At 38.6% G+C, this 27,223-nt stretch overlaps 7 protein-coding genes across 10 annotated transcripts; 1 reads left to right on the top strand and 6 right to left on the bottom strand.

Annotated features, from left to right (window-relative positions):
- Positions 1-558: 558 nt before the first annotated feature.
- On the top strand, positions 559-2,910 carry LOC103433681 (lectin-domain containing receptor kinase VI.3-like). The gene has a single exon (XM_008371951.4). The coding sequence runs from the start codon at positions 770-772 to the stop codon at positions 2,789-2,791; it is 2,022 nt and encodes a 673-aa protein (XP_008370173.2). The 5' UTR covers positions 559-769; the 3' UTR covers positions 2,792-2,910.
- Positions 2,911-2,967: 57 nt separating this feature from the next.
- LOC103433680 (importin subunit beta-1-like) lies at positions 2,968-6,847 on the bottom strand. Of its 2 annotated transcripts, none has more exons than XM_008371948.4 (3): positions 6,549-6,847; positions 3,504-5,909; positions 2,968-3,405 (listed from the first exon to the last, which is right to left on the bottom strand). In XM_008371948.4, the coding sequence occupies exons 2-3, from the start codon at positions 5,897-5,899 to the stop codon at positions 3,207-3,209; spliced, it is 2,595 nt and encodes an 864-aa protein (XP_008370170.3). In that variant the 5' UTR covers positions 5,900-5,909; positions 6,549-6,847; the 3' UTR covers positions 2,968-3,206. The 2 variants fall into 2 exon arrangements, with proteins under 2 accessions (XP_008370170.3, XP_008370171.3); XM_008371949.4 differs by having other exon boundaries at positions 3,504-5,906; positions 6,549-6,785.
- A 705-nt stretch (positions 6,848-7,552) lies between these two features.
- LOC103434010 (uncharacterized) lies at positions 7,553-8,329 on the bottom strand. Its single transcript, XM_008372322.3, has one exon. It carries the CDS (start codon positions 8,327-8,329, stop codon positions 7,553-7,555), a length of 777 nt encoding a protein of 258 aa, XP_008370544.3.
- Positions 8,330-8,815: 486 nt separating this feature from the next.
- Positions 8,816-14,127, bottom strand: LOC103433679 (ethylene-overproduction protein 1-like). 3 transcript variants are annotated; one of them, XM_008371945.4, is made up of 5 exons: positions 13,700-14,127; positions 11,555-13,572; positions 10,903-11,194; positions 10,510-10,819; positions 8,816-9,603 (listed from the first exon to the last, which is right to left on the bottom strand). In XM_008371945.4, the coding sequence occupies exons 1-5, from the start codon at positions 14,105-14,107 to the stop codon at positions 9,371-9,373; spliced, it is 3,261 nt and encodes a 1,086-aa protein (XP_008370167.4). In that variant the 5' UTR covers positions 14,108-14,127; the 3' UTR covers positions 8,816-9,370. The 3 variants fall into 3 exon arrangements, with proteins under 3 accessions (XP_008370167.4, XP_008370168.4, XP_070676785.1); XM_008371946.4 differs by having other exon boundaries at positions 11,555-13,566; XM_070820684.1 differs by lacking the exon at positions 13,700-14,127 and having other exon boundaries at positions 11,555-13,587.
- Positions 14,128-17,651: 3,524 nt separating this feature from the next.
- LOC139195069 (uncharacterized) lies at positions 17,652-19,636 on the bottom strand. The gene is made up of 6 exons (XM_070820258.1): positions 19,570-19,636; positions 19,218-19,429; positions 18,892-19,110; positions 18,731-18,823; positions 18,516-18,617; positions 17,652-18,407 (listed from the first exon to the last, which is right to left on the bottom strand). The coding sequence occupies exons 1-6, from the start codon at positions 19,634-19,636 to the stop codon at positions 17,652-17,654; spliced, it is 1,449 nt and encodes a 482-aa protein (XP_070676359.1).
- Positions 19,637-22,781: 3,145 nt separating this feature from the next.
- LOC103435145 (uncharacterized) lies at positions 22,782-23,753 on the bottom strand. Its single transcript, XM_070820683.1, has 2 exons — positions 23,652-23,753; positions 22,782-23,550 (listed from the first exon to the last, which is right to left on the bottom strand). Exons 1-2 carry the CDS (start codon positions 23,706-23,708, stop codon positions 22,858-22,860), a joined length of 750 nt encoding a protein of 249 aa, XP_070676784.1. The 5' UTR covers positions 23,709-23,753; the 3' UTR covers positions 22,782-22,857.
- Positions 23,754-23,842: 89 nt separating this feature from the next.
- On the bottom strand, positions 23,843-26,519 carry LOC139195068 (uncharacterized). Its single transcript, XM_070820257.1, has 2 exons — positions 24,253-26,519; positions 23,843-24,155 (listed from the first exon to the last, which is right to left on the bottom strand). The coding sequence occupies exons 1-2, from the start codon at positions 26,517-26,519 to the stop codon at positions 23,843-23,845; spliced, it is 2,580 nt and encodes an 859-aa protein (XP_070676358.1).
- Between the last annotated feature and the right edge of the window lie 704 nt (positions 26,520-27,223).

Here is a 27,223-nt window from a genome sequence, read left to right as displayed (position 1 = left end):
TTTATTTTTCATTGTATTTGATTTTTAAAAATTTATCGCAATGTCCATACCATGTCTGTAATTTAACAGTTTTGCTGACGAAATTGACGGAATAATGTAAACTAGGACACTGAGCAAGAGTGCATGAGGTAAAGTGCGATACAATAGAGTGTAAAAGATAAAATGAGATTTGGTAAACAGTACAAGTGTTAGTACTAAAAACAAATCTTCGTCAAAAGTTGGACTGCGCATGCGCAACGATCCATTTCAGTAGAACAGTCCCCTTATCAAGCGTCAAAGACTGTAAATTACAACAACAGTCAGTTTACGCCAAAAAGTGGACGGCGCAACGATCTGTAGCCACTCAATATGCTGATAAGCACTCACGTCCTTTTCTTCCTTAACAATAAGAGGTCAATTGCTAAAGGGCTGAGCAAGTCAATGGTGGCAATTACATGCCAATTGCCTTTGATCAATACCTTCTAGTTAAGTCTTGTAGCCTGTTACTATCACAACTCTCCCAACGCGGAAAAATGAGCAGTTAACATATGACTTTGACAATTAATTCAAGGCAATATTATTCAAGGAAAACTATGAGTTCCTTCTTAAGTTGCGTACTATCTTAGTATTCATCTTGAGAACCACATCATCTAAATTAAACGACTCCACATAGTAGGAGGGTCTTTCTCTACACGCATATGCTCTAGACATTGACCATTTCTAAGTCCTTCACCTTATTCTCAAGCTACATAAAGGTCTTGGACTTGCTTCTGCAATTTCTAAAACCCTAATGGCTTTACCAATTTCTTTAGCCTTCCTCCTCTTCTTTGCCATGTTTTCACCGGCTTGCGGAGTTGAGTTTTTGTTCAACGGATTCAATGGAAGTGAGGCAAGCGACCTAATCCGAGAGGGGGCGACTATATTCAAGCCCTCCGGCATGCTCAGGCTCACAAACGCATCACATAATATTATAGGCCATGCATTCTATCCCAAACCAATAAACTTTTTTGATAAAAACTCTTCTTCATACCCTAATGCTTCTTCCTTCAGCACACATTTTGTTTTTGCAATTGTCTCCCCTAGTTCCGGCCACGGAGGCTTTGGCCTAGCCTTCACACTCTCTCCCTCTCCAAAATTCCCTGGGGCGGAACCCGGGCATTTCTTTGGGATTTTCAACTCCACAACTGACAGTAACACCTCAAACCACATCCTTTCTGTGGAATTCGACACGGTGAATGGGTTTAAAGAGAACTCCAACACTGCAGGAAATCATGTTGGTATAAACAACAACAGTGTGTACTCTGTAGCTTCTGAACCAGCTGCTTACTCTGTCAAAGGAGCACACAAAGAAGAAGTAAACTTGGAAAGCGGTGAACTCATCCAAGCTTGGATAGACTACGATGGCAAAACTCAAATGCTGAATGTCACAATATCTCCCATACATGTGGAGAAACCTGAGAGACCACTATTGTCGCACCCTATCAATTTATCTACTACTCTTCAAGAGACTATGTACGCCGGCTTCTCTGCATCCACCGGAGAACAGGCGAGCTCTCATTACATATTAGCGTGGAGTTTCGCGGTGGATGGAATACCGAGACCAATCAATGTTTCGGAACTTCCTAAACCGCCAAAAGAGAAAGGTTCATCCTCTTACAGACCCGAAATCAAGGCTCTTATAATTGCCTTATCGGTTGTGGTTTGCGTGCTGTTGGGAGTTTTGTTGTTCTTCACCTTGTACAAAGGAATGCATGAGTTTGAGAGTCTTGAGGATTGGGAGCTGGATTGTCCTCACAGGTTCAAGTACAAGGATCTTTATGCAGCAACAAAGGGTTTCAAGGCCTCCGGTGTGATTGGAGCCGGCGGTTTTGGTGAAGTTTACAAGGGTGTCTTACCTTCTAGTGGATGTGAAATCGCGGTTAAGAAGATCACCCAAAATTCGATCCAAGGAATGAGGGAATTCGCTTCGGAAATTGAGAGCTTGGGAAAGTTGAGGCATAAGAACTTGGTCCATCTCCAGGGCTGGTGCAAGAAGAAGAGCGATCTCCTCATAGTCTACGATTACATCCCATATGGAAGCCTAGACTCGCTCATTTTTGGGTCCAAAAACAACTTTGTGCTGAGCTGGGCACAAAGGTTCAACATCCTCAAAGGCATTGCAACAGGGCTCTTGTACCTGCATGAGGAATGGGAGCAAGTGGTGATTCATCGCGATGTGAAGTCGAGCAATGTGTTAATAGATGCAGAAATGAACCCGAGGCTAAGCGACTTCGGCCTTGCCAGGCTGTATGATCATGGAGAAATATCACACACTACTGGCGTGGTTGGCACAATTGGGTATATTGCACCAGAATTGGCTCGCACAGGGAAGGCCTCCACATGCTCCGATGTGTTTGCATATGGAGTTCTACTCCTTGAAGTGGCTTGTGGGCAGAGACCTATCGGCTCAGGCGAGTTCATATTGGCGGATTGGGTGATGGAGAATCATGAAATGGATCACATACTCGATACAGTTGATCCGAACTTGGACTCGAATTTCGATGTTAAAGAGATGAAGTTGGTGCTGGAACTAGGTTTGCTTTGCACTCACTACAAACCAGAAGCTAGGCCTACCATGAGACAAGTGGTTCGATATCTCAATGAGGAGGATCAGCCTCCTGAAGTCGAAAACTGGAACCTCCTTGATTCGCGTCAGAACAGTGAATTGAACGCAAGATTTATGCAGGTTTTTTCGGTTGATACGATGGCATCGTATCCTTCATCGTCCTTGGGCGGGATCTCTTGCAGTTCCATGAACACCGGCAGATGGTAGCGCCAATGTACTTTCCATTATAATTTCTTTCTTGCTCCCATTCTTATCAAGTCAACATTGTAACATTTGTTTCATACTGCAAGTCTTTTATTCTTAATCTATATCAAAGATTATCGTAACTCTCTTTTTTTCTCGAAAACAAAAAGTCCGTACCAGTAAAGCATGAGAAAAACTGATTGAGAACATAACTCAAACCACTGATCGGTGGATGTATTGCACTTAACAGAGTTCCGAAACATAAGAAAGGACACCTTTCCTGTAGCCTCAATAAAGTGACGATGTTCTAAGAACCAAAAACGAAAACTACAGACTTGTGTCCATAATGCAAAATAAAAAAGGGTTACATGATCTGAATAACTTTTTAACTTCCGTGACACCTATCCTTAGACCTCAACGAATACCGACCAGTCACTTCTCATTGATCCATGATGCGCCTCATAATAGCATAAGCCCAAGCCGTTGTTTCCCTGAGACTTTTATCGTCGAACTGAAGACACTCTTGCAAAATTCCCTCAAAGAATGCAAAATCTCCGAACAGTGGCTTGATGGTTAGGCCAAGTACATCAACAAGGTCACCCAGCGCAGCAACTGTAGCTTTTGTGACATTGGCATCCCTATAAACAAGGAACGAGTCAGATTACAAACCGGAAAGACATTTTAGGTTACACACACACACACATATGACAGGGAGAGAGAGAGATAGAGACGATACCTGTTTACATCCCTTAAAACCAATTCTATAAACTGCAGGAGATGTTGGGCATATGGCAACATGACCTCAGGCTTAGAATCCTTAAAGCCCTGAAGTATACCAGAATAAGCTTCAAAGATGCTACACTTTAACTGGTTTCCATATTCCATTAACTCCTCATCACTAGTGTCCATCCGAGCACAAAGCTCTGAAGCTCCCTGCATCATCTGCACTGCATAAGGGACATACTTCTCAAAATGTACTCCAATTGCGAGACCTATGTCGCCAAAGACAGAGAATATGGGAGGCTTGACAGACCGGTGAAGCGATTCGCTAGACAAGTCCTTCATCAGGTGGCTCATAATCCCGTCACAGTATGGTAATGCCTTCTCATCCAATGCACGAAAAATGTCACCAACCACCCCAACTGTGATAGCACATACTTGAAACTCCTCAAAATTCTGCAACCCCATCTCCAAATACTTGTACAATTCTGGAAGGTACTTTTCAAACTCAGTTCCAGTTGCATAAGCCAGTGCACCTATAGCAAGCATTGCTTCCTCATGTACTGTGGAACTACGGCAAGCAAACACTCTAAGAAACAGAACCATTATCTGATCAGCGGCTTCCAATATAAAACGCTTAGTTCCATCATCACTGGTAAGCTTCTGAATAATAACCTGTAGAACACCACAAAAAGAAGCTTGCAAGTCTCCTTGCTTTTCCTTGTCATCTGACGAAAGTTCTAAAGTCTGGCCCAACTTATTCATAATAACAACAAGTAGCTGTGCTATAATTTGTGATGTTTCTTTAAGATTAGAACACCTCACAACGGCATTCAACGATTCATAAGCAGAAGACCTTAACCTAGAATCATCACCATCTGCACGACTAGCAGTGGAAAGAAGACATTCAATGATGCCTGGGACATATGGAGTAAATAGAGAGGAGCAGGTTTCCTCATACCCCTGAGAAAGGTGATAGATGGCCCAACAGACCTTCTCTGCAACATTTGGAGCATCCTTAGTGCCTTCCACCAATATTTCCACCACCCTTGGAAGGGTAGCAGAAGAAATCACAGTACTACCAGGACTATGCAAAAACTCAAATATACGACTGAGAGTCCAGGCAGTAGTGTCTTTGACATGGTTGTTTTCATCTTTCATTAACCTAAGCAGGAAATCCAAACCTGAATGAACCAAAACAGAGAGCTTCTCAGTGCTTGGGCCTTCAAGTACTGAGCCAAATGCAAATGTAGCTGCCTCACGACAGTGCCAATCTGGCTTCACTATGTTAGCCTCCACAAATGGCATCACAAGGGGCAGAATGGCATCTCCAACAGTCATGGAAATAAGTTGTAGGCATGTCCCACCTGCCATTGCAATATTCCAAATGTTGTCATCTTGGTCTAGATCTTCTTCCTGTTTCAGCAAAGTTTCTAGCAACAATGGAACTAAAGACGCCAGAGCCTTTTCTATAAATTTTGAATGAGGCCCCGAGTCCCCAGTGTCAGAGATCTCAAATTCTTGAAGCTCTATTTCTTCATCACAAATGGAGCTCCAAAACTCAATTGCTTGAAGGGCAACTGCCTCTTCATCCCCTTTTATAGCATTTGATGTAAGCTCAAAGAGAGCCTGCATGTAAGGCTCAAGCACCTCATAATATCTGGAGGCAATTGAAGCAAGACACTCAAAAGCAGCCTGCCTAATTTGTACCTCCTTAGACAAGGCCGTCTCGCAGACCATCTTCATAATGAAATCTCGTTCCATCTGAGTGTCAAAGTTGGTTTGTGCAAACTCCAGGGCATTATATAAAGCCCTTGTTGCAGCCAGACGAACTTCCGGGCTATTTTCAGCAAGGTTCATTCCTTGGACTACAGCAGTAAGAACATTGTTCACCTCGCCTTGCTCAAGATCTTGATGAGATATCTCCTCACATACATAACCAAGTGCTTCCAAAGTTGACTGCTTCAAACCAGCTGGGTTATCTCGCTGAGTCATATTGTTGAGCAAAGACCCAATAAGGTCGGGCCATTGTTTTCTGGGAATATCAATAGAAGCAACTTTTGCAATAACTTGGGCAGATGTGTGTCTTGCCTCCAGGACAGGTGACCCAAGTGTCCTTAAGAGCAAGTCCTTGATTTGGGATATAATAGAAATATCAATAGCCATCCATTGTCGAGTAAGAAGTTCTTTTGTACCAGCATCTTTGGCATCTAATGAATTCTTAAGCACAAGACCAGCCAACGTACGGGATTCAGTGGGTTTCTCATTGTTTGCAAGCTCAACGGACAACGATAGAAGAAAAGCAGGAAGGTTTTGCTCTTGAAATTGCCTGAGATTAGCCTCTGCTTCGGTACGAACTCTCGCATCAGCTGATTGAGCTGCCAATAGAAACTGAGTAATCTCCATAGCCATTTCGCTCCTACTACAAAAGAACAGCAAAGCTATATAAGCATACATAAACATAAAACAATAATTTCATTAAAACCAATGATTTCGTAAGGCTATACACTATACAGTATGTCACAAGCTAAAGTATAAATGTAACAAATTAATAAATCTACTAAAAACTCGTTAAATCGCTAGAGCATAGACACATTGCACGAAACTGCAAAAGGAATGATCAAACACCAAGGCAACTGTAGAGAGAAACAGCAGCATGACAACCAAAACCATCAACCTGTTCTTCAACCATACAATCCATAAACGTGTACTTTTTTGGTACAGAGCACAAAACGTGTACTTCAACTAAAACAGGATGTCTCCCAAAGAGCTTAAACCCTCAAAATCCCAATCCCCCGCAATCCCTGACATGCACTGTGCGATTAAAACCAACAAGCAACAAAAATTAAGATCTTGAGCACCAAAACCAAACGAAAATTAAGATCTTGAGGACCAAAACCAAACGAAATCGCGTCGGACTAGATCAAAACCCTAACAAATACTGGAACCAATTTCAAAACCCATGGGACCAAAACAAGTAGAAATAAACAAAATCATCAGATCTATCAGCACAAACGTAAACCGAAATCCACAGATTGAGATTAGAAGAACGAGAAATTACCACGAGTAGAAGCCGATTCGGTAGCAGCAGCGGCTAGCAGCTCTAAAACCCTACTCGACAAACAAGTAGCGCGAGAAGCGAGGAGGACTTCGGGTTAACTCTGTACGTTTGCGTCGTGAGAAGGCAAAGCACAGAGAGGAGAGAGAGAGGGAGGAGGAAGATGAATTAATCGGCGATATATATAAATCGTTGTATATATTTCGAATGGGTGGAAGAAGCGGGAGGGAGTGGTCACCTAAAATTTCTGAAATAAGAACCAGCGGGCAGGGGTCTACTGCCTGCCCGAGCTACCCGGGTCCACCGCCTTTGAAAACCCTAGGATTTGAAAGTCTCCTACATGTGAGTTCAGAAATATCACAAAAACATTTTTTTTTCAAGTAAATTTGAAAATTACCAAACTCTGAATATATTTATGAATTTGAATGAAAATGTATTTTAGGAAATAATTAAAAATCGTGGTAAAGACAATGTAATCCAATAACGCGTACAACGTGTTATTGAATTACTATAGCTGCACATATATGCACTTATGAAATCTGATGACCATGAACATTGCATTAGTGTCATTGAGACGTTGATAATTTAATGACCTTAAGAAAAACACGCTTTGTCTAAACTTTGGAAATTCATTAACAATAAAAATTGCCCTAGTGTCATTGCAACGTTGGTAATTCGATAACCTTAAGATGTGTGTGGGGCAAGTGTGAGTGCACTCAAACCAGACTATAATACCGTATAAAAAAAATAAAAAAAAAGTTGTTCCATTTTAAAAGTCAATCTTTTTTATCCTTTTGACATGTGACGACTCTCAATTTCTTCCCAACTTAAAGTTCTAAGCAAATTTGATATTGGTAAGCTCCAATCCATCCATAGCATCAAACCCAATAGGTAGAATCTATGTAAAACTTTTTGACAGAGAGAAATAACCGCAGTAAAAAGTAAAAAACAAAGGAGGAAACTAATTTCATATCTATACTATACATCAAGTACTATGAATATGAAGCTCATGATCTATTTTTCTTGTGTTTTACACTGCATTGAGCTTGTGCATCGACAGGGCTTTTCGCTCGACAGAGCTTATGCTTCATCCGCCAAGGGAAGAAACCTTGCAAGCCACAACCCTTGGGCGACGAGTACGACTGCCTGCACACCGTTCTCGAAACACAGGCCTCCGCCGGCTCGGGATAATTCCACGGGTAGCAGAGTCTCTTGCTTGAACTCATCTGTGACACGTTTAGCTTCAGAGCAGAAGGTGCAGCCAATGCAGTTGCGTCCGGAAGAAACCGCTCGATTATGAAATTCGGACAGTTTTGATTCATCTCGTCCCTTGATTCTTCTGCAAGCTTCAACTTCAAGCTGTGATCTGTTTCTTGTTCTCTCTGTGCTTTCTTTTCCACAATGTCTATTGCCTCTGAGAGTGAGAACACATCTATGGCATCCGAGAAGGCCTCGTTGCTGTAATCAACATCGTAGATATCATCCTCAAGGTCACGTAGATCATCATCGTCATCAATGTCGCCCTCACATCCATCATCGAGTTCATGATCACACTCGTTGTCCTTGTCAAGAGGCCGGTGCCACCAGCCTGGGGGAAGCTTTGGGCGAGGAGTGTCCCCAGGCTGGATATCGTCACCCGCATTCGAGTCCTTGGGCTTGCCAGGGACTCGTTCCCAGGAAAACGGAATCCGCTCGCTCGCTGGCAGCGATGCACCTTGTAAATCTTCACCGCCGGAGTTTCCAAGGCGGCGGGTTGAGAGGAGTGGTGCATTGAAGTTCAGCATCCTAGGACATTTTGGAGTGAGCTGAAAGCTTTAGGTGAGTGATAAGGAAGGAAATGGTAAGAGGCAGTTGAATGAAAATAATTGCAGGACAGTTGGAAAGTTATGGACATCTCATGCAGTCCGTTTAGCAGTAATTTTCACTTTAAAATGGTCACAGGTGATCAGATAGAAAGACCCTTCTGTATGAAATTTGGAAGGGACCCCTTGATTTAATTGGAGGGATCATCGATGTATAGTGGTTAGCATAGGTCCATGTAGGGATGTTTGGTTTCAAGTCAATCGCTTAAGAAATCGGGAATACGCACAAATACAACCGTTACAAATTCTTAAACAAATGAACTCTCAGTCACGTCTTAAGCGTCCATCTGATTCTTTGATTAAAAGTTTGTAACCAATTCCAACTCTCTGTATTTCCCGAAAAACTAAGAGAAAAGTTAGTGCGGAAAGAGTGTCAGGGGAAGAGGAAGATGCAGAACTGGCTCTGAATTTGGTACCAATAAGCCTCTTTAGAAATAAATCAATTTTGTGCCGGTTCTTAATGAAACCCGTGAAGCTGATACAACAAATGAGAGAACAGAACGACAAGATTACAACACATCCCAAACCACTTGGCAAAAACAAAGGGTAGACACATCTAAATTGGACAGACACACATCACAAGCTTACATGATCATGTACAAGATACTTTTTTGCCTTCGGTTACTTCTGCTCCCGTCTTTGCTGGAGTAGTATATCAGACAGCAGCAGCAGCAGGTCTCTGCTCTACTCAATAAGTTGATCCAATCAATAAACAGTTGATATATTTACATGCTATCTTGCTCCTCTCTACTCTCCTCCTTTATGAATCCAAATTCTCTCCTTACTTCCGCTTTTCGTACCCTTTTTGAAGGCCATGGGAATCTACAATTGTACGTTTCCAAAGACAAAATCCAATGGATCGCCTATGCTGACAATTGCTGGCCATTCCCATGTTAAACCAATCAGGTAGCAGCAGCATGATTGCCCCCCCAGACGGTAAAGAATAATCTCTCTATGGTTTTCTCACTTCTGTTGTTCATTGACACGTTCCCGTGCTTTAGCATAGAGGTCATGAGTGTCAGCATGGTTGGGATCAAGACACAGGGCTGCTTCACAGTCTCGCACCGTGGAGACAAAGTCACCCATTGACTCGTGGAATGCTGCTCGAAGATGTAGCAGCTGCAGGTCTGGCTTGAAAGTTATGGCCTTTGTTAGCTCTTCAATGGCTTCTCCTTCTTTGTGGTCATCCATCAAAACTGTAGGGCCATAATTCCCATGTTAGTAATTCACAGTTTTTTCAAACACACTCACAAATACATTCTTTCAGAAAAATTCATGCTTTAACACTGTACAGCTTTGATAACATAATCATATGAAGCATATAACAGAACACAACCTAGGTCCTTCCAACCGAAAATAAAAAAATGTTTCATAGGTTTTATTTTTCCCTTCTTTTCTTTTATCGAGGTTTCACTCAGAAGCCCTTGTTAACAATACACTTCAGAGAAAAACTATTCACCGAAAACTTTAGAAAGACCAAAAATCCCAGCTGCCTTTGTAAAAGGAGAACGGCACCAAAGAAATTCCATAACTAAGAATCCATAAGAACGTCACAAGTGGATAGACGAGGTTTTATTTTTCTCAATTGAGCTCTTTTAAGTGTTTTTTATAGAACTTACAGTTGTCAGGTTTTTTTTTTTTCCTCTAGTTTATTATTTATTAAACCATCGACATCCTTCTTTTATAGTAAGTTTGGTAAGTTAATAACAAGTTTCAAGTTGGCAAATACATCAGCATGCAGATTTCTAAATAAACTATTAGTGTTCAATTCAAATCCTACTACAGAACAATAAAGCCCTCTAAACTGACAAATTCATAGCAATTGAAGCTCCAACGAGCAGAATGGACCACTAGCCCCTTCTGCTTGAATACCTATATAAGTACATACTAGTTTCTAAGTGATTCAATCGGCATATAGGATATCTACACTAAGTTAAGGCCCAAGGATATAATGACAGGCATCTCTGTATATTTAAATAGTATGATAAACGCCATGGATACAGTACGGATTTCATCTCTGAGCACTAAGATTTATCCATAAACAATAACTTCCACTTTAAGTGGCATGCACCAAACAAACAAGAACCATAGTCACAACATACCTGCTGCCCTATATCTGTACGGATATGTCCTCAGGGGATCTAGTTGTGTTGCCATACTTAGATCACTCTTTGCCATATCGCGGTCACAGTATTCTGAACGTTTTTCATAAGCTGATGCATTGTTTCGAGCCTTCTCTATCAGCTTTGTCATCTCATCATATGCAGCCTTGCGTTGATTTTTAAGATGATATACTCGTGCTAGACCCTGATGTGCTCTCGTATGCTTAATGTTGAGTGCATTTGTATAGCAGTCGGCAGCAAGATCCAGCTTATCAGAGTCTACATAGACGCTTCCTAAATTATTTAGAGCCTGCATGATAACATACCAATCTGAATAAATTTGAAAGTTTAGATACCAAGATTGAATTTTTTTTTTCCAAGGATGACACTTACTTGTCCTTTTCTAAGACCATCCGAAGGGCATCTAAGCGCTTCCTCTAGAAGCTGGATCACGTATGTTGAAGACTCAGAATCAAGACTTGAGTCTGCTAAAGCATATGCTTTAAGGAAAAATGCTTCAAATGATCTCTGGATAGCAATGGACTCCTCTGCCTTTGCCAATGCTTCTTCACGATGGCCAGTGTCATACAAGATCCATCCTTCATAGACAAGCCGCTCATGCTCAGAACTAGAATGATTCCGAGCCAACCGAAGACTATGCATAGCAGCCTTTTGACAATTTAACCTACGATTTTCAGGAACATCAGAGATGCTACTAAAACAGACTAATATAACAACCAATGACATCAAAAAAGCAATAGAAATTGGACTAAGTGGAGTGTCATCCTTCTCTATAATACGTCTTAGGAGCAAACGAGGTTTAGAGTTCTGCCCAACATGCAATATAAGTCAGTCAGGCACATACAATTCCAATGAGCTGAAAGTGACGAATTCTACGTGTCAAGAACTTAAGATGTTATGTTCTGGATTACGCCCTTCAAACAAAAACAATACTACTGATTTGAACAAAGGCAGTTCATTAAATGCACAAGCAAATTATAGATAGGCTAGTTGGTATAGTAATGTACCGCTTTCTCCTACTTACCGCAACAGAAGGAGAGACTGCCTAAAGTGTAGAAGGCTCTTCCCAGGGTCATTTGCCAACATATGATGTACAACAGCTAGAGAACCAATATCATCAACAGAGGACCATCGATCATACAGTTGCATCCAACAATCAGCCTGACTCCACTGTTGAACAAGAGGGTGGAGCAGCTCTACCAGATGGTCACCATGCATTTTCCCATGAAACATCATGTAATTTGGGTCCAAAGTCAAGAGTGCCCGGACATCTCTGAGAGCTCCTTCAAAATCTTCAAGGGCAATTGAAAACCAAGCCCGCAATTCAAGACAATCAGGAGAGACCTTGAAACTAATTATCTTATTAATCTCTGTGATAGCTGCTTCAAACTGGTTCTCCTCCAACAAAGAAACAGCCCTATACTTGTATGGATAAGATAGAGTTGGATCCAAGTGAGTTGCTGTGCTCAAATCCATCATCTTTTCCTTTCCAATACAATACAGAGATCGCTCCTGATACATCCACCCAACCGGTGTATAATCAGAAATGAGAGAGTTCATTTGCTTGTAAGCTGCATACTTATGGCCACGCTTGAACTTGGCCCTCGCAATGCCCACCAAGGAATAAATATGACCAACCTCTACTGCTTCTTCAAACCACCACTGAGCATCTTTAAATTCTTTCCTCTCAAGCATCACAACACCTAACAGGTGAAATGCAAGTTGCTTCTGCCAAATTTCGGTGGCACACTCTGCCAGCCTCTCTAGAAGCATCACTGTTGTGTTCGATCTCATGTCTTCCTCAATAGCAATCTGGCTCAACAAATAATACAAAACAAAAGAAGAGTGCCCAGACATAGCCAACCTTTGCCTAGCTTCTGAAGTACAAAATAATCTCATCATATGAGGATTATGCAATGAACTCGGTAGCTCCCTCAAAAACACCTGCAAACAAGCTGCCACTAGAAGATGAGCAGTCTCCTCCAATCCATAGTCAATCAGCAGCATTGCATCTTCCAGTTCACAAACCAAAGATGCCAAATGAGAATCACACACCGACTTCAACTCATCGCAACAAAACCTGTTTGCAAAGGATAGCAGGTCCAAAACAGTTCTCACTTCAAAAGAATCTACTCTTTTTATCCTGCTAAAAATCTCGACTGCCCTCATTGCCTCCACAGATATCCCATTCTGTGTGAAATTTATCTTCTCCCTTCGCGTCTCCGTGAAGTTACCATACAACATTGCATTGAAAGGCCTAGAAAGCGAGGCAATGTTGTATCTAACACACCTAATCTCAGCATCTCCAATACAAAATGAAATATCACCATCCTCCTCGGAAGTGGAACATACCTCATCCCCCATCACAAGATCATCATCGTCCTCCTCCCCCCGCAGCGTCCTAGAACACATACAAGACTCAAAAACAGACTCGGGATCATACCCGGAAACCAAACTAGCCTTCGGACATTCAACATTTCTACCACAACAATCCATTGATGACGACCCAATAAGCTCATCCTCTCTCCTCTCATACCTCAACCACGCCGCTAGCACCACCTTCGAGTGCACATCCACCGCGTGTTGCCTCGCTGACCTGAGGCTCCGCCGGAACAGTTTTGGATCCGACAGACCCCGAAATGTCGCACATTGCTCCAAATACATCTTCCACTTCTCGAATTGGGGGCAAATCTCAATCCTACGGTACACATCAGCTAGGGTTTCGACAAAATCGACCGATTTGAGGGAAGGTTCGATTTGGGGCTCGAGTAGATCGGACACCGGAAGACCATATGGAAGAAGAGTCTCGAGCAAAACATTGTTGGCGGTCGGGTTCGGAGCCTGAAAACTGCCCCGACTCGATCTGGATCGAATAGAGTTGACCCGGAAATGGTGAAGAAGCTTGTCCCCCACACCCCCAGCACCACCGCCGTTTCCGGCGGCGGCGGTGTCTCCGGAAGGATTAAGCGCGAAAACTTGAGTTCCCTTACACCCATCCATGATCTTCAAGCTACGCATTGTTGTAAATATATTATGCTGCATCTTCCAAAGTAGCAACAAATTTCAACTTTCCCAAATCACCCTCAAAATTCAAAGCTCTAAATTCAAACAAAATATAATTAATTTAATAAAAAAAAATTGAAGAAATAGATAGATAATTGGGAGCTACCTCATTGCCCAGCAAGCACCACCGTTTGGGCACCCAGAAAAAAAAAACACAAAATTGGAGGTGGAAACGATGGTGATGCAGGCGAATTCGAGGTGGGCAAATCACAGGTTTTTCTGGGTATTTTTCCTTTTTTGGTTTTTTCTTTTTCTTTTTCCCAAAGAAAATGGAGAGAAAGTTGGGGTGTTTGGAAGAGAAAGAAGAGAGAGAAGTGGCAAGGAAGGAAGGGGAGGGAATGAATGATTGATCACATTGACTTGCAAAATTTGGAACCAGATGTGTTGAGGTGGAGGGTGGCCTGGCCTGGCCGTTGCAACCGCCACTCTTTCTCTCTCTCTCTTTCTTATTATTCTTGTCTTGTCCATCTAAACATGCGCCTTTCCTTTCTCTCTGTTTATTGGCTGTTTTCATTATTTTTTTTCTTCCCTACTACGATACATCCGAAAATGAATGATTGCAATTAAAATATTAAGGTTGAAAAGACTCATAAAGTTATTTTTTTTTATTTTGCTATTATCGTATAATTCATTAATATAAAAAAAATTAAATTTATGACATGTGGTGTAAAATATGAATTTAAATTTCATCATCAACCATTAAACCATCTCATGATGATTAAAAATAATAATATAATATGTGGAGTTGTGATTTGTGCAATGTCTGAGAGCGATAAGATGGATAGAATATTATGTCCTAGTAGTGTTTTAGGACACAGGAGGATAGGCGTTAAAGTCGGCCTGCCTGTCTTTCATGGATGCCATTTTTCTCTCCTTTTCTCTCCGATTTTTGTTTATTAGGAAGACAGCTAATGTTAGTCGGGGAAAATTGTGCAAATATTATCTGAAATTTTTCTATGTTCTCGTAATTATCACTTAGACAAGAGAAATTTACTATTATTTATTTACTTACGCGTCAATTTTATGCATCCGTCTAATTATATTTATATTTTTACCAAAAAAAAATAATCATGTGACATTCTCGATAATCAAGTGTCATAAACCATAGTCAATCAAAAAACAAATAGAAAACTTACTTGAAGAACTCCCATTAGTTGAAGTCATGAATGAGCAAAATCCAAGGATTTAAATATCGGTAATATCGAAAATATCGGTAGTACGAAAACACGGAAATATCGATGGAAATATCGGGATAATATCGATATTGATAAAAATTACATGGAAACCACGGAAATTGTAAGAAAAACTTGGAAATTTTTATTGAAACTTTGCAGGATGTTTATTTAGTCAATTATCTATTAGTTTATCACAAAAAATTGGAAAGAAATGCATTGCATGATGGATTTAACATTATCAAGTTGATTATATAGCGAGCTGACAAACATTGTGAGTGTAGAAAATATGTAGAAAATTGTCTGAAATTGTAAAAAGTGATTGAACAATTAGTTAGGTGAGTCAGATCACATAGGCACACACACACAGACATGCCATCACACACGCACACAGATCTCACATGCATACGTCTCTCTCTCTCTCTCTCATTCTCGATCCTTCTCTCTTCTTCTCTGAGGCGCTTGAGCTCTCTTCTCCCCCTTCTCCATTCTCCCACACACACACAGATCTCCCACTCTCTCAGACATGCCATCACACACGCACACAGATCTCACACACATACGTCTCTCTCTCTCTCTCGAATTCTCGATCCTTCTCTCTTCTTCTCTGAGGCCTGAGCTCTCTTTTCCCCTTTCACCATTCTCCCACACACACACAGATCTCCCACTCTCTCGATCCTTCTCCCACACACACGCACAGAGACCCAAGGTCTCTCGATCCTTCTCCCACTCTCTCGATCCTTCTGCTCCTCAGTCCGACAATCTCGAATCCCTCTTCCTTTTCAGAAACCAGCTTTCTGGGTGTCGCCACCATTGATCGTGGCTCTAGCGAAGTCGGAGTTGGCACAGTTGTCTGTGGCGGTGTGCCGCTGAGCAAGGAGTTGGCTCAGTCATCTGGTTCATCTTCGACTCGAAGAAAACAAGTTTACAGGTGAGATTCCATTGAAACCCTAAACCCTAAACCGACATCACATATGTTGAATCGTTGATTACCTCTTACATGCGTGAAATTTGAAGTTTATATGTGAAATTGAAGTTAAAAATCGTGTTTTTGCAAGGTTTTTGGGACGAAATCGGCTCGGGAATAGGCACACCATCTCCAGTGTTCTTCTCCGACGTTCGGCTCGGAGTCCGATTGCACCGTTCAAAAAAATATCGCGATATTATCTATAATATCGCGATATTTTGACGAAAACCATTCGGATACCTATTTAAATATCCATTGTGCGAAAAACCGATAATATCGGCGATATTTCACCGATATTATCAGCATTTTCTTCCATGGCAAAATCACATAAACAATCACAGTAATCCTTCTCTTATTTGTCAAAATCTCAATGCTTAAGCGAACAATATGTTTTAGTCTAGAAAAGAACGTGTACTATGGAGCAAAGACCACTATATATAGATATACAATCCTTATTGAACCACATAAGGATTCCCTATTAAATTCATATAGGAAATTGAATATATTTCCTTAAAGTACAAGACATCTGTTTAAGGTTCTATTACAATCCTCGCAGCAATAAGGATTAGCACTCCTCTTCTAATAAGACATTCTTAGTGAAATTGAACTCGGAAACAATTGGCATCTAAACTCTGAATCTCATCATGCTCACACTCAAACAAGAACAACCTCGTAAACATTCGCATTGGTGCCAATTTGGATGTAGGTTGATAAACTAAATAATATTGGATCTTTTATCCATGTAGAATTACAATAACAACCTTAAAAAGGGCCACATGCATTTCACGTGAGCATTATTTGACACAAAAAAATAGATGAAATTCAAGGAAGTTGTACGCAGGTGCCAAACTGTCACAAGACGTGAATCTCCACATAGTCATTAGGGAAAAATTTAGTCTATGTTCACAAACATAGAAGTTTGTGGTGATATTATGCAGTTTTTCCTACTAATTAGTGTGTTAAAGTTTTATGCCAATCTTTCTTTCTTTCTTTTTTTGGCTTAAAAAAACTAAGAATTTACAAGAAGAAGCATTTAGGATATCCCTCATTCAATTGATCAAAATGCAGAGCTGAATAAGCAACATAGGTGTGAGCAGAGAAATTTGTTTCCTAAAAGATATGAAAAAAAATCCTAATGTTGGAGAAGTAAATAACCACAAATTTGACATGTTGAATCATACTACTACAATATATGCTATCACCGTCGGAGTCAAAACCGACAAGAAATCAGATTTCTGTCGCAATTTTGGAAAAAATGCGACATAAAACAATGTAATGTCGCATTTTCAAAGCGACACTATTGCTAGCGTCACGAAAGGGCTTTAGCGTCGGTTTGGTGGCTTAAACCGACACTACATAGCGTCGCTTTAAAGCGACACTAAACTAACGTCGGTTTAAAGCGACGCATACTTACACGTTACGTCGCTTTAAGAAAACGTTCATTAGCAATTTAATTGTAAAATATAATTCCTACTGTCGCTTTTAAATGACACTGAAATAATATTAAATCAATTTAATATCCCATAAACCGACGCCAAATAACAATTAAATAAATAAAATATGCAACCGAATAACGGTCTTAACCGACACCACCTTTGTTAATAATAATAAAAAAAACACACAAATCGCATTCTTCTTCGATTCATTGTAACAGAAAAATTTTATATAATTATATTAATTAATTTCAAGGTCAAAAAAAAAACATTAATAAAAATAATTAAAAAAAAAGTCTGCCAACATACACAATATTGTCCATACATTAATGAAAATAATTAACAATAAAAATAATGTCAAAATATACAAAAACCCATCCGTCATAACAACTACTAAATCCGACATTACAAACATAACATAAAAAACAAAAAAGATAGAACGATTAAAGTATCATATTTAACCGACAAAAAAGCGAACCAAATAAACTACGGAACCGAATCTGCGCCTGAACGTGGCACAGATCCTTCTCGCCCTTGAGGTCCTATATTTGATGCCAACATCCTCGACAAGTCCACATCAGATCCAACACCCGCAAGCATTTCAGCAAACCCCCCAGCTGGAAATTCAGGACAAGGCGCAGCCATCTCGGGTCGATATACTGGCACTTGATAAGGCGGCTCCTGCATGTAAGGCATGGGAGGCTGCTGCATGTATGGCATAGGCGGCTGCTGCATGTATGGCGTGGGCTGCATAGGCAGCGGATACATAGGATACGGAGGTTGCTGATTATAGCCAGCATAAGGATATGCAGGGGGCGGCTGACTTTGACCCGACTGTTGAGGAGGAGGCTGACTCTGGCCTGACTGTTGGGTTCCCGGGCTAAACGGTGGTTGTGGTTGTGCTTGTGGCTGAAATCTTTGGAAAAGCCACGCAAACAACTGACTTTGCTTGTTCTCTAGGTCCGAAATCCGTTTATTGTTATTTTCGTCCCTCAATTTCAACTCATTATTTTGAGTCATCAGCAATGCGATTGCACTGTTAGATGACCTCTTGGAGGAAATTGATGTAGAAGACGAAGAAGATGCATAGGAAACCATATCAGGAGTCACCCCATGACCGTATCCTCTGACTCTATTATACCTCTCAGGACCCATTGTGTCAACATACACTTGGGTCCTAAGATCTTCATTATCCTCTTGCCCCGACTGAATCAAAGTTTGCAGATTGCTCTCCATTGTTGCCTAGCATTACAATTTTTAAAAAGAAAAATTCAATCGTAAAACAGAACAATAAGCTATAGATAATAAATTTGAATAATAATGAAATACCAACACAGTAAAATAAATTACCCCTGTACGCTCCGATTCTTCATCAATCCAAGCTTCATTTTTTCGTGTATGACATTCACGAAAAAAGGTTACAGGATCAGCTTCTTTCCCATGTTTCTTCCGCTTTACCAAAAATAAAATTTCACACAAACAATTTTAGGCTAACCTCGTTAAAATTAAAATTTATAACTATTGAATATTTAAAATAACATTTCTTCAAATGGTACAATCCATACATATTCTTGCCGCTTTCTTGCAAAAGATTTTGTACCAGTAGTATGGTTCATTGTTTTCTTTTGCCGATTAATCTTGTTTTTTTCAGCAACCTCCTGAAAATAAAAATAAAAAAATTATTACACAAATTTATAGTTATAACGAAATAAACTACATCGTTTACCTTTGTTTTATCTCCACTCCAGTATGCCAACAAATTACCCCACTGGGTAGGATTCACATCAGGAGGAGGCTGGGGACGCTCCTCTGCAGCTCTGTTGGTATAATATTTTTTTTTTAACTTATTTCTGTACTCCTTATGTGCATGCTCAGCAACCTTAAGCGTCATAAAGCGGATCAAAGGCAATCTTGGTATATCAGCATCTTCAAAAACAATATTTCCCTACATCCATAAAATAAAAAATAAAAAAAATAAATCAACCAAGTCAAATATTATAACAATCATTGAATTATTCTTTCATTTTCTAATAAAAATATAAATACCTATACCTTAATTCTATTCCAAAAAGCTTCCTTATCTACATCCTTAATCTTACGCCAATGCTTCGCCAATGGGAGAATTCTGTGGTCTCTAACCTCCGATGCCACATATTTTGAAAATGCACTAGAGTTATCACTAACGCATTTTCCAGACATATCAAACGAACAAAGCTGTTTCGTCCATTTGGGAACTGAGGGTCCTCGCCTCCGTTGAGAAGTTCCTTGTTCATAACAAAACCACAGTTAAAACAAACCAAAAAAGTTGGAAACAGATGTAAACTTTCAGTTTATAAGGATAATAGAAGATTAAACACAAAAAAAAAAAAAAAAAACGAATCCAATAATAATGTAGAAAAATAACCAGCTTCGACCTCCTCCCCTTCCACATGAAGTTCCTCATCACGTTGAGAATCACAACTACTATCCATAGCAAAACCAAAGGAAGAAGTGCGGAAATATGAGTGAAGGGAGTGAAGGGAGTGAAGGGAGTGAAATGGGGAGTGAAGGGAGTGAAATGGGGAGTGAAATGAGAGAGACGGAAATAGGTCGTAGAACCTTAAATATGCCAAAAAAATTAGCGTCGAAATATGCAACTATTACGTCGCTTCAAAGCGACACCACCTCTGCAACATTTTTGACTAGCGTCGAAATAGGGTAACATTGAGTCGCTTCAAAACGACGTTAGGTCTGACAGATTTAAATAGCGTCGAAATAGAGGCTAATTGCGTCGATTTGAACCGACGTTATTCTGACAGACAGTAATTGCAGTGGCCTCGGAATTGGACGTGCGAATGTGACCGAGGCTTCGAAATATGGGCATATTGCGTCGCTTAAAACCGACGTTATAGTCTGACATTTCTAACTAGCGTCGAAATAGAGAACAATGACGTCGGTTTTAACCGACGTTATTCTGACAGACATTAATTGCAGTGTCCTCGGAATTGGACGTGCGAAAGAACCGAGGCATAGAAATAAATGCCTGCGTCGAAACAATAACTGGTTGCGTCGGTTTAAACCGACGTATAATACAAGGCGTCGAAATAATAAGTGGTTGTGTCGAAATAATAAGTATTTACGTCGATTAAAACCGACGCCACTACTTATTATTTCGACGCAACTATTTATTATTTCGATGCTTCGGTTCTTTCGCACGTCCAATTCTTCCGATCCATTTCCCCGTGCAAAAAAACCGGGAAAATTCCCGCCCAACAAAAAAATAAAAAAAGAGTTTAACTAAAAAAGAAAAAATGGAAACGCAGGAGAAAAAAAAAATAGTTAAAATAAAAAAAGGTTATTTCTTATAATATTTTAATATATAAAATTTAACTTATACATAATGCTTAATAAAAACACAAATATAATTTTAGGAACATTTTGATATTGATGGCTTATATTTGAATTGTTTTAATCAAACATCTATAATTTTGAAACTTTTGATCAAACATTGTTCGGTTTATAATATCCTTAAAATTTTGATTTTTATTGTAAATAATTGACCAACTAGTTCATAAAATATTATGATAAATATTCTAAATTCACCACAAATATTCTATCTTAACTTATCATTATTCGTTTAAAATGAATTTTTCTTATGCAAATAATTTGTTGTATTAAAACGATACATTCACTAACACTTAAACAGTTTATTCATACTTTCATTAAGTATAACACAAGATTTTGGGATATCCACTAGTGTAAATATTTCAAATTGAAGATCGCATTCATTCACCGTATTCATATAGGGTGAAGGAGTGTACATATAAAAAATCATCAAAATCGGAGTTAAAATAACCGTTACATCGTGATTTTTCGTTAATAACCGTCGAATAAGTTTTTCCCGTTACTGTGTCTCAGAAAGTTTTTTTTTTTAATTTTTGGCGTATGCGATCTCGAAGTATACACAAACATGTTTGACGGTTCGATCGTTGAAATTAGTTTCGTAGAGTTCGTATTCCATCAAAACGATACATTCACTAACACTTAAACAGTTTATTCATACTTTCATTAAGTATAACACAAGATTTTGGGATATCCACTAGTGTAAATATTTCAAATTGAAGATCGCATTCATTCACCGTATTCATATAGGGTGAAGGAGTGTACATATAAAAAATCATCAAAATCGGAGTTAAAATAACCGTTACATCGTGATTTTTCGTTAATAACCGTCGAATAAGTTTTTCCCGTTACTGTGTCTCAGAAAGTTTTTTTTTTTAATTTTTGGCGTATGCGATCTCGAAGTATACACAAACATGTTTGACGGTTCGATCGTTGAAATTAGTTTCGTAGAGTTCGTATTCCATCAAAACGATACATTCACTAACACTTAAACACTTTATTCATACTTTCATTAAGTATAACACAAGATTTTGGGATATCCACTAGTGTAAATATTTCAAATTGAAGATCGCATTCATTCACCGTATTCATATAGGGTGAAGGAGTGTACATATAAAAAATCATCAAAATCGGAGTTAAAATAACCGTTACATCGTGATTTTTCGTTAATAACCGTCGAATAAGTTTTTCCCGTTACTGTGTCTCAGAAAGTTTTTTTTTTTTAATTTTTGGCGTATGCGATCTCGAAGTATACACAAACATGTTTGACGGTTCGATCGTTGAAATTAGTTTCGTAGAGTTCGTATTCCGTCAAAACGATACATTCACTAACACTTAAACAGTTTATTCATACTTTCATTAAGTATAACACAAGATTTTGGGATATCCACTAGTGTAAATATTTCAAATTGAAGATCGCATTCATTCACCGTATTCATATAGGGTGAAGGAGTGTACATATAAAAAATCATCAAAATCGGAGTTAAAATAACCGTTACATCGTGATTTTTCGTTAATAACCGTCGAATAAGTTTTTCCCGTTACTGTGTCTCAGAAAGTTTTTTTTTTTTAATTTTGGGCGTATGCGATCTCGAAGTATACACAAACATGTTTGACGGTTCGATCGTTGAAATTAGTTTCGTAGAGTTCGTATTCCATCAAAACGATACATTCACTAACTCTTAAACAGTTTATTCATACTTTCATTAAGTATAACACAAGATTTTGGGATATCCACTAGTGTATAAAATTGTTAAAGTTTTTTGAAGTATAAAATTGTTAAATAAAAAGAAAAATAGTGTAATTAACAGCTCAAAAAATTTCGTGAACTTTAAATAAGAATAAATAATCATCCTTTCTTCGCATTAATACATATAATTCACAACAGGTTTTTAACTTGCGTCGAAATAGACTGACATTGCGTCGAAATAGGCTTATATTGCGTCGGATCAAACCGACGTAATCTGACAGTCTGCGTCGAAATAATCTTAGTTTGCGTCGGTTTAAACCGACGCTAAAATGACATTGCGTCGAAATAAGCTTTCATTGCGTCGGTTAAAACCGACGCCAAATGAATTAAAAAACCGCGAAAAATGCCGCCCAAAATATTTTAATTAAACCGACGTCGGTTAAAAGCGACAGGAAACAAGCTAAAAAAAAAAAAAAAATTATAACCCAATATTAAAAATAAAAGGTTTAACTTATATTTAATACTTAATAAAAAAAAAACAGAAATATAATTTTGATAATAAGATATCATAACATACGAAATGAAAGATAAGATAATTAATACATAAAATAATTAACATATTTATTCTCCTTCATCATCTGTTAGCTCATCGTCGACATTGGCATGATTAACGAACTCGGTAGGCAGCGCTAATGATTCAAGAAAAGGAGTCTCTTCCACGCCAACCCTTGTATGAAAATTTTCATTATCAAGAATTCGATCATCCAAATTCGGTATGGCATAATCATCAATAGCATCACTATCCTCTAGTACGTCAAACAAATCCCTCGGCTGAGTTCGAACAACTACGTACCAATCTTTTTCAATTGTGTCCTCCACATAAAATGCTTGTAATGCTTGTGATGCTAGTATGAAAGGATCCTCTTTAAATCCCAATTGATTGAAATTCACCATAGTAAATCCATATTGATCGGTCTTCATTCCTCGTGGACTTTCACTATTAACCCATTCGCACTTAAATAACATCACAGCTCGACCCCTATCTTCCGCCTCAGTAGGACCACAATATTTAACCTCGAACATATCAACAACTCTGCCATAACAATTCACTTGCCCAATTGCTCCAGGAACATTTGCAGGTACAAAGACACCACAATTTTGATTCTTATGCTTATCATCCACAGATTTTATACGAAATCTAAACCCATGAACAATGTGACTTTTATATCTACTCACAACCCTACTAGGATAATTAGCTAGCCAATGCAAGTCTTCAGATATCAACGTGTCATTAGCATGATAGCTTGAATTCATCTGTAATAAGTATGAAGATAAAAATTGACAGAATAACTATAACATGTTATAATTAAAATGCAAAACAATAAATAAATAATGTGATTGTTATATCAACTCACATGTTGCTTGAACCATTCTGGAAATTCTTTCTTGCTTAGCTCCTTAATTTGGCGCATAGTTAACCTTTCTCGACGATGTTTAGTTTTCAAGAATTCCTCATGTTGGCTACACAATTATGTCGAAATTTAGATAATTAATTTTTCAAAGTTAAGAAAATCAATAAAACATTAAAACGTGTGATTAAACGTTATTACCTTCTAAATGGGTTCACTTCATCACAATTATTTAGAATATATCTATGGCACTGATCAAGAGTATTTAGATCGAGCTCCACATGTTCTCCTGAACCCATATAACATCCTTTGGAGTCAAAAATTGATAACCCACCAGACACTCCACGTCCAATACCATCTTCATTTCGGCCTCTACGGTTACGACGAGACTCGACACCTCTAAGATACATGGAACAGAAGGACAAGCACTCATCCACCAAATTTGCTTCAGCCATAGAACCTTCAGGACGACCTTTATTACGAACATTGCGCTTCAACGTTTGTAAATACCTATAATTATAAATTAAAGTTATGACTACAATTGTAATAATTATAAATTAAAGTTATGACTACAATTGTAAAAAATTTATAAAAAATTATTAATTACCGTTCAATTGGATACATCCATCTATAGGGAACAGGCCCTGCAAGAGCTGCTTCATCTGCCAAGTGAATTGGAAGGTGCACCATTATATCAAAAAATGCAGGAGGAAATATTTTTTCAAGTTGACATAATGTCAAGGCAATTCTTGAACTCAGTTCCTTGAATCCTTCCTCAGACTCCTTCTTACTACACAACTGTCTGAAAATTGCACTCAACTCTAATAATACCATAGTAACAGCTTTAGGCAAAACCGGGCGTATTGCAAGCGGGAGTAACTGCTGCATTAAAACATGGCAATCATGACTTTTGAACCCATGTATTTTTCGTTCATTCACGTGCACACATCGCGATAAATTTGATGAATATCCATCGGGGACCCGAATAGTAGACAACACATTGCAAAACGCAGTTTTTTCTTCTCTTTTCAACGTGAACAAAGCTGGAGGTAGAAATGTTCTATTTCCTTCTCTACGTGGGTGTTGACTGCGTCTTATGTTCAAGACTTCAAGATCTGCACGTGCAGCCAATCCATCTTTAGACTTTTCTATACCTAGCAATGTTCCCACCAGACTGTCACATATATTCTTCTCGATATGCATAACATCAAGATTGTGTCTAATCAACAGATGCCTCCAATAAGGTAGTTCATAAAAAATAGATTTCTTCTTCCACTGACTGTTACCACTTGTACTGCTCGAAGTTCTTTTTCTGCGTTGCCCGACTGAAGCATTTTTCTTTGGTTTTCCAAAAGTAAATCTCAATGTACAAAGTTCTTCAAGACATTGTAAACCAGTCCACTGCCTTGGTGCACTACGATGCTCACGACGACCATTAAAAGCTGTGGTTTGCCTTCGAAACCTATGATTATCTTCAAGAAACCGTCGATGGCCCATATAACAAATTTTACGACTCGCCGGCAAGTAAATAGATTCTTTATCATGCATGCAATGTGGACATGCTTTATAGCCATGTGTACTCCATCCTGACAACATTCCATAAGCCGGAAAATCACTTATAGTCCATAAGACAACAGCCTTCATCATAAAACTTTGGTTGGAATACGCATCATAAGTTGGAGTGCCCACCTCCCACAACTCATTCAACTCGTCAATCAGTGGACGCATGTATACATCAATCTCTTTACCAGGACTGCGCGGTCCTGGTATTAAAAGAGACAACAACAAATTTGGTTGCTTCATGCACATCCAAGGCGGCAAATTGTAAACAGAAAGCACCACCGGCCATGTGCTATGATCATTCCTCATTTTTCCAAAAGGATTAAATCCATCACTGGCCAACCCTAATCGAACATTTCGAATTTCTGACGCAAAATCCGGATATAAATTATCCAAATGCTTCCATGCTGGAGAATCTGAAGGATGTCTCATAAACTCATCTTTAGGACATTCAATTGCATGCCACCTCATATGTTCAGCCGTATGCTTCGACATAAAAAATCGTTGCAATCTTGGTTTTAAAGGAAAATACCACATAACCTTAGCTGCGATCTTTTTTCTCGACCTATCCGCTGCGTTGGTAACTTTATATCTTGATTCACCACAAACCGAGCACACGGTCAAATCCGAAGTATCTTTCCAATAGATCATGCAATCATTGGGACATGCATCAATTTTCACATACGTCAGACCCAAGTCATTTATAAGTTTTTTTGCCTTATAACATGATTCAGGCAAACAATCCCCTTCAGGCAACATTCTTTTAATTAACTCCAGTAAAGTTGTGAAGATGTCGTCTGGCATTCCCGCTAAACACTTGATCTGATACAGCCTTACAACTGCTTCTAATTTCTTAAACTCCTTACACCCTGGCCACAAATCTTGATCTGCCTCTTCAAGCAACCTAAAAAAAGTCTCCGCCTCTTCTGGACGCCCTTCCCCAATAGACGGTTCAGTAGACGGCCCAACACCTTCTTCTGTTAATGGTTGGACAAATACATCATTAAGAAAGTCATGCATACCAATCACCTCATCTCCTGTTTCTTCTTCTCCAATTGCCACATTTTGCTCTCCAATGTTTTGCTCGCCATGATGTCGCCAGCAAGCATTTTTATAATCTTTATCCATATCATACAATATGAGATGTTCAATAATAGTGTTCCTAACAAAAGTATATCGATTACAACATCTTTTGCAAAGACATCTAAACTTATCAGGACCAACACCATTTGCAACTGCTTGATCCAAAAACAAATTAATTCCAGCTGTATACGCTTCAAAATTTCGAGGTATCGTCAACCAACTCTTGTCCATGTTTTACCAGTTTACGAGGGTAAAATATTACGCTGACACTAAGATGCCTACAATCTTGCAATCCCTATCATGTAGGCATAACTATTAGAATTTTCAATTTCTATCTTTCAACCCTCGAACTCTATCACGATCACGATTGCAATCTTTTAATTTTCAACACCTATTGTAGTAAAAACAAATTAAAATAACAACAAAAAGTTATCAAAATTATGCTCATCTAATCCATTCTAGTAAATAACAACCAAAAGTTAACAAAATAACAATAAATTAAAATAACAATTATAGTGCAAAAGTTATATTTAATATTGTTAATTTAACATAAATGCTTATTTAAATTATTCATTCCATTTTCTCATAACAATTCAAATTGTAAAAAAAATTAATTTAACATAATATATTCTTATATTACTAAAAATGATAAGTTTATGTTATATTAATATTGTTAATTTAACATACATGCTTATAAATATTATTCATTTCATTTTCTCATAACCATTCAAATTGCTAAAAAAAAAATTTAATTTAACATAATATATTTTTACATTACTAAATATTATAAGTTTATGTTATATTTAATATTGTTAATTTAACATAAATGCTTATAAATATTATTCATTCCATTTTCTCATAACAATTCAAATTGCAAAAAAAAATTAATTTAATATAATATATTCTTATATAACTAAATATTATAATTTTATGTT

The sequence above is a fragment of the Malus domestica genome, chromosome 04 (assembly GCF_042453785.1).
Source record: "Malus domestica chromosome 04, GDT2T_hap1".
In the NCBI taxonomy this organism is placed as follows: domain Eukaryota; kingdom Viridiplantae; phylum Streptophyta; class Magnoliopsida; order Rosales; family Rosaceae; genus Malus; species Malus domestica.
The sequence above is the reverse complement of the archived record's forward strand: the minus strand, read 5'-3'. Positions and strand labels throughout refer to the sequence as shown.

Excerpts from the sequence above, each read along its gene's own strand:
- LOC103433681 (XM_008371951.4), top strand. The coding sequence starts at position 770 with ATGGCTTTACCAATTTCTTTAGCCTTCCTCCTCTTCTTTGCCATGTTT.
- LOC103433680 (XM_008371948.4), bottom strand. The coding sequence starts at position 5,899 with ATGGCTATGGAGATTACTCAGTTTCTATTGGCAGCTCAATCAGCTGAT. Across the intron at positions 3,406-3,503 it reads GTTTTAAGGGATGTAAACAG|GGATGCCAATGTCACAAAAG; the intron begins GTATCGTCTCTA and ends CCTTGTTTATAG.
- LOC103434010 (XM_008372322.3), bottom strand. The coding sequence starts at position 8,329 with ATGCTGAACTTCAATGCACCACTCCTCTCAACCCGCCGCCTTGGAAAC.
- LOC103433679 (XM_008371945.4), bottom strand. The coding sequence starts at position 14,107 with ATGAAAACAGCCAATAAACAGAGAGAAAGGAAAGGCGCATGTTTAGAT. Across the intron at positions 11,195-11,554 it reads CAGTCTCTCCTTCTGTTGCG|GTTAAATTGTCAAAAGGCTG; the intron begins GTAAGTAGGAGA and ends TGAAAATCGTAG. Across the intron at positions 10,820-10,902 it reads ATGGTCTTAGAAAAGGACAA|GCTCTAAATAATTTAGGAAG; the intron begins GTAAGTGTCATC and ends GTTATCATGCAG.
- LOC139195069 (XM_070820258.1), bottom strand. The coding sequence starts at position 19,636 with ATGGATAGTAGTTGTGATTCTCAACGTGATGAGGAACTTCATGTGGAA. Across the intron at positions 19,430-19,569 it reads AGGGGAGGAGGTCGAAGCTG|GAACTTCTCAACGGAGGCGA; the intron begins GTTATTTTTCTA and ends GTTATGAACAAG. Across the intron at positions 18,824-18,891 it reads GGAGTGGAGATAAAACAAAG|GAGGTTGCTGAAAAAAACAA; the intron begins GTAAACGATGTA and ends TTTTATTTTCAG.
- LOC103435145 (XM_070820683.1), bottom strand. The coding sequence starts at position 23,708 with ATGCGCCAAATTAAGGAGCTAAGCAAGAAAGAATTTCCAGAATGGTTC. Across the intron at positions 23,551-23,651 it reads CAGAATGGTTCAAGCAACAT|ATGAATTCAAGCTATCATGC; the intron begins GTGAGTTGATAT and ends TACTTATTACAG.
- LOC139195068 (XM_070820257.1), bottom strand. The coding sequence starts at position 26,519 with ATGGACAAGAGTTGGTTGACGATACCTCGAAATTTTGAAGCGTATACA. Across the intron at positions 24,156-24,252 it reads TGGATGTATCCAATTGAACG|GTATTTACAAACGTTGAAGC; the intron begins GTAATTAATAAT and ends TTATAATTATAG.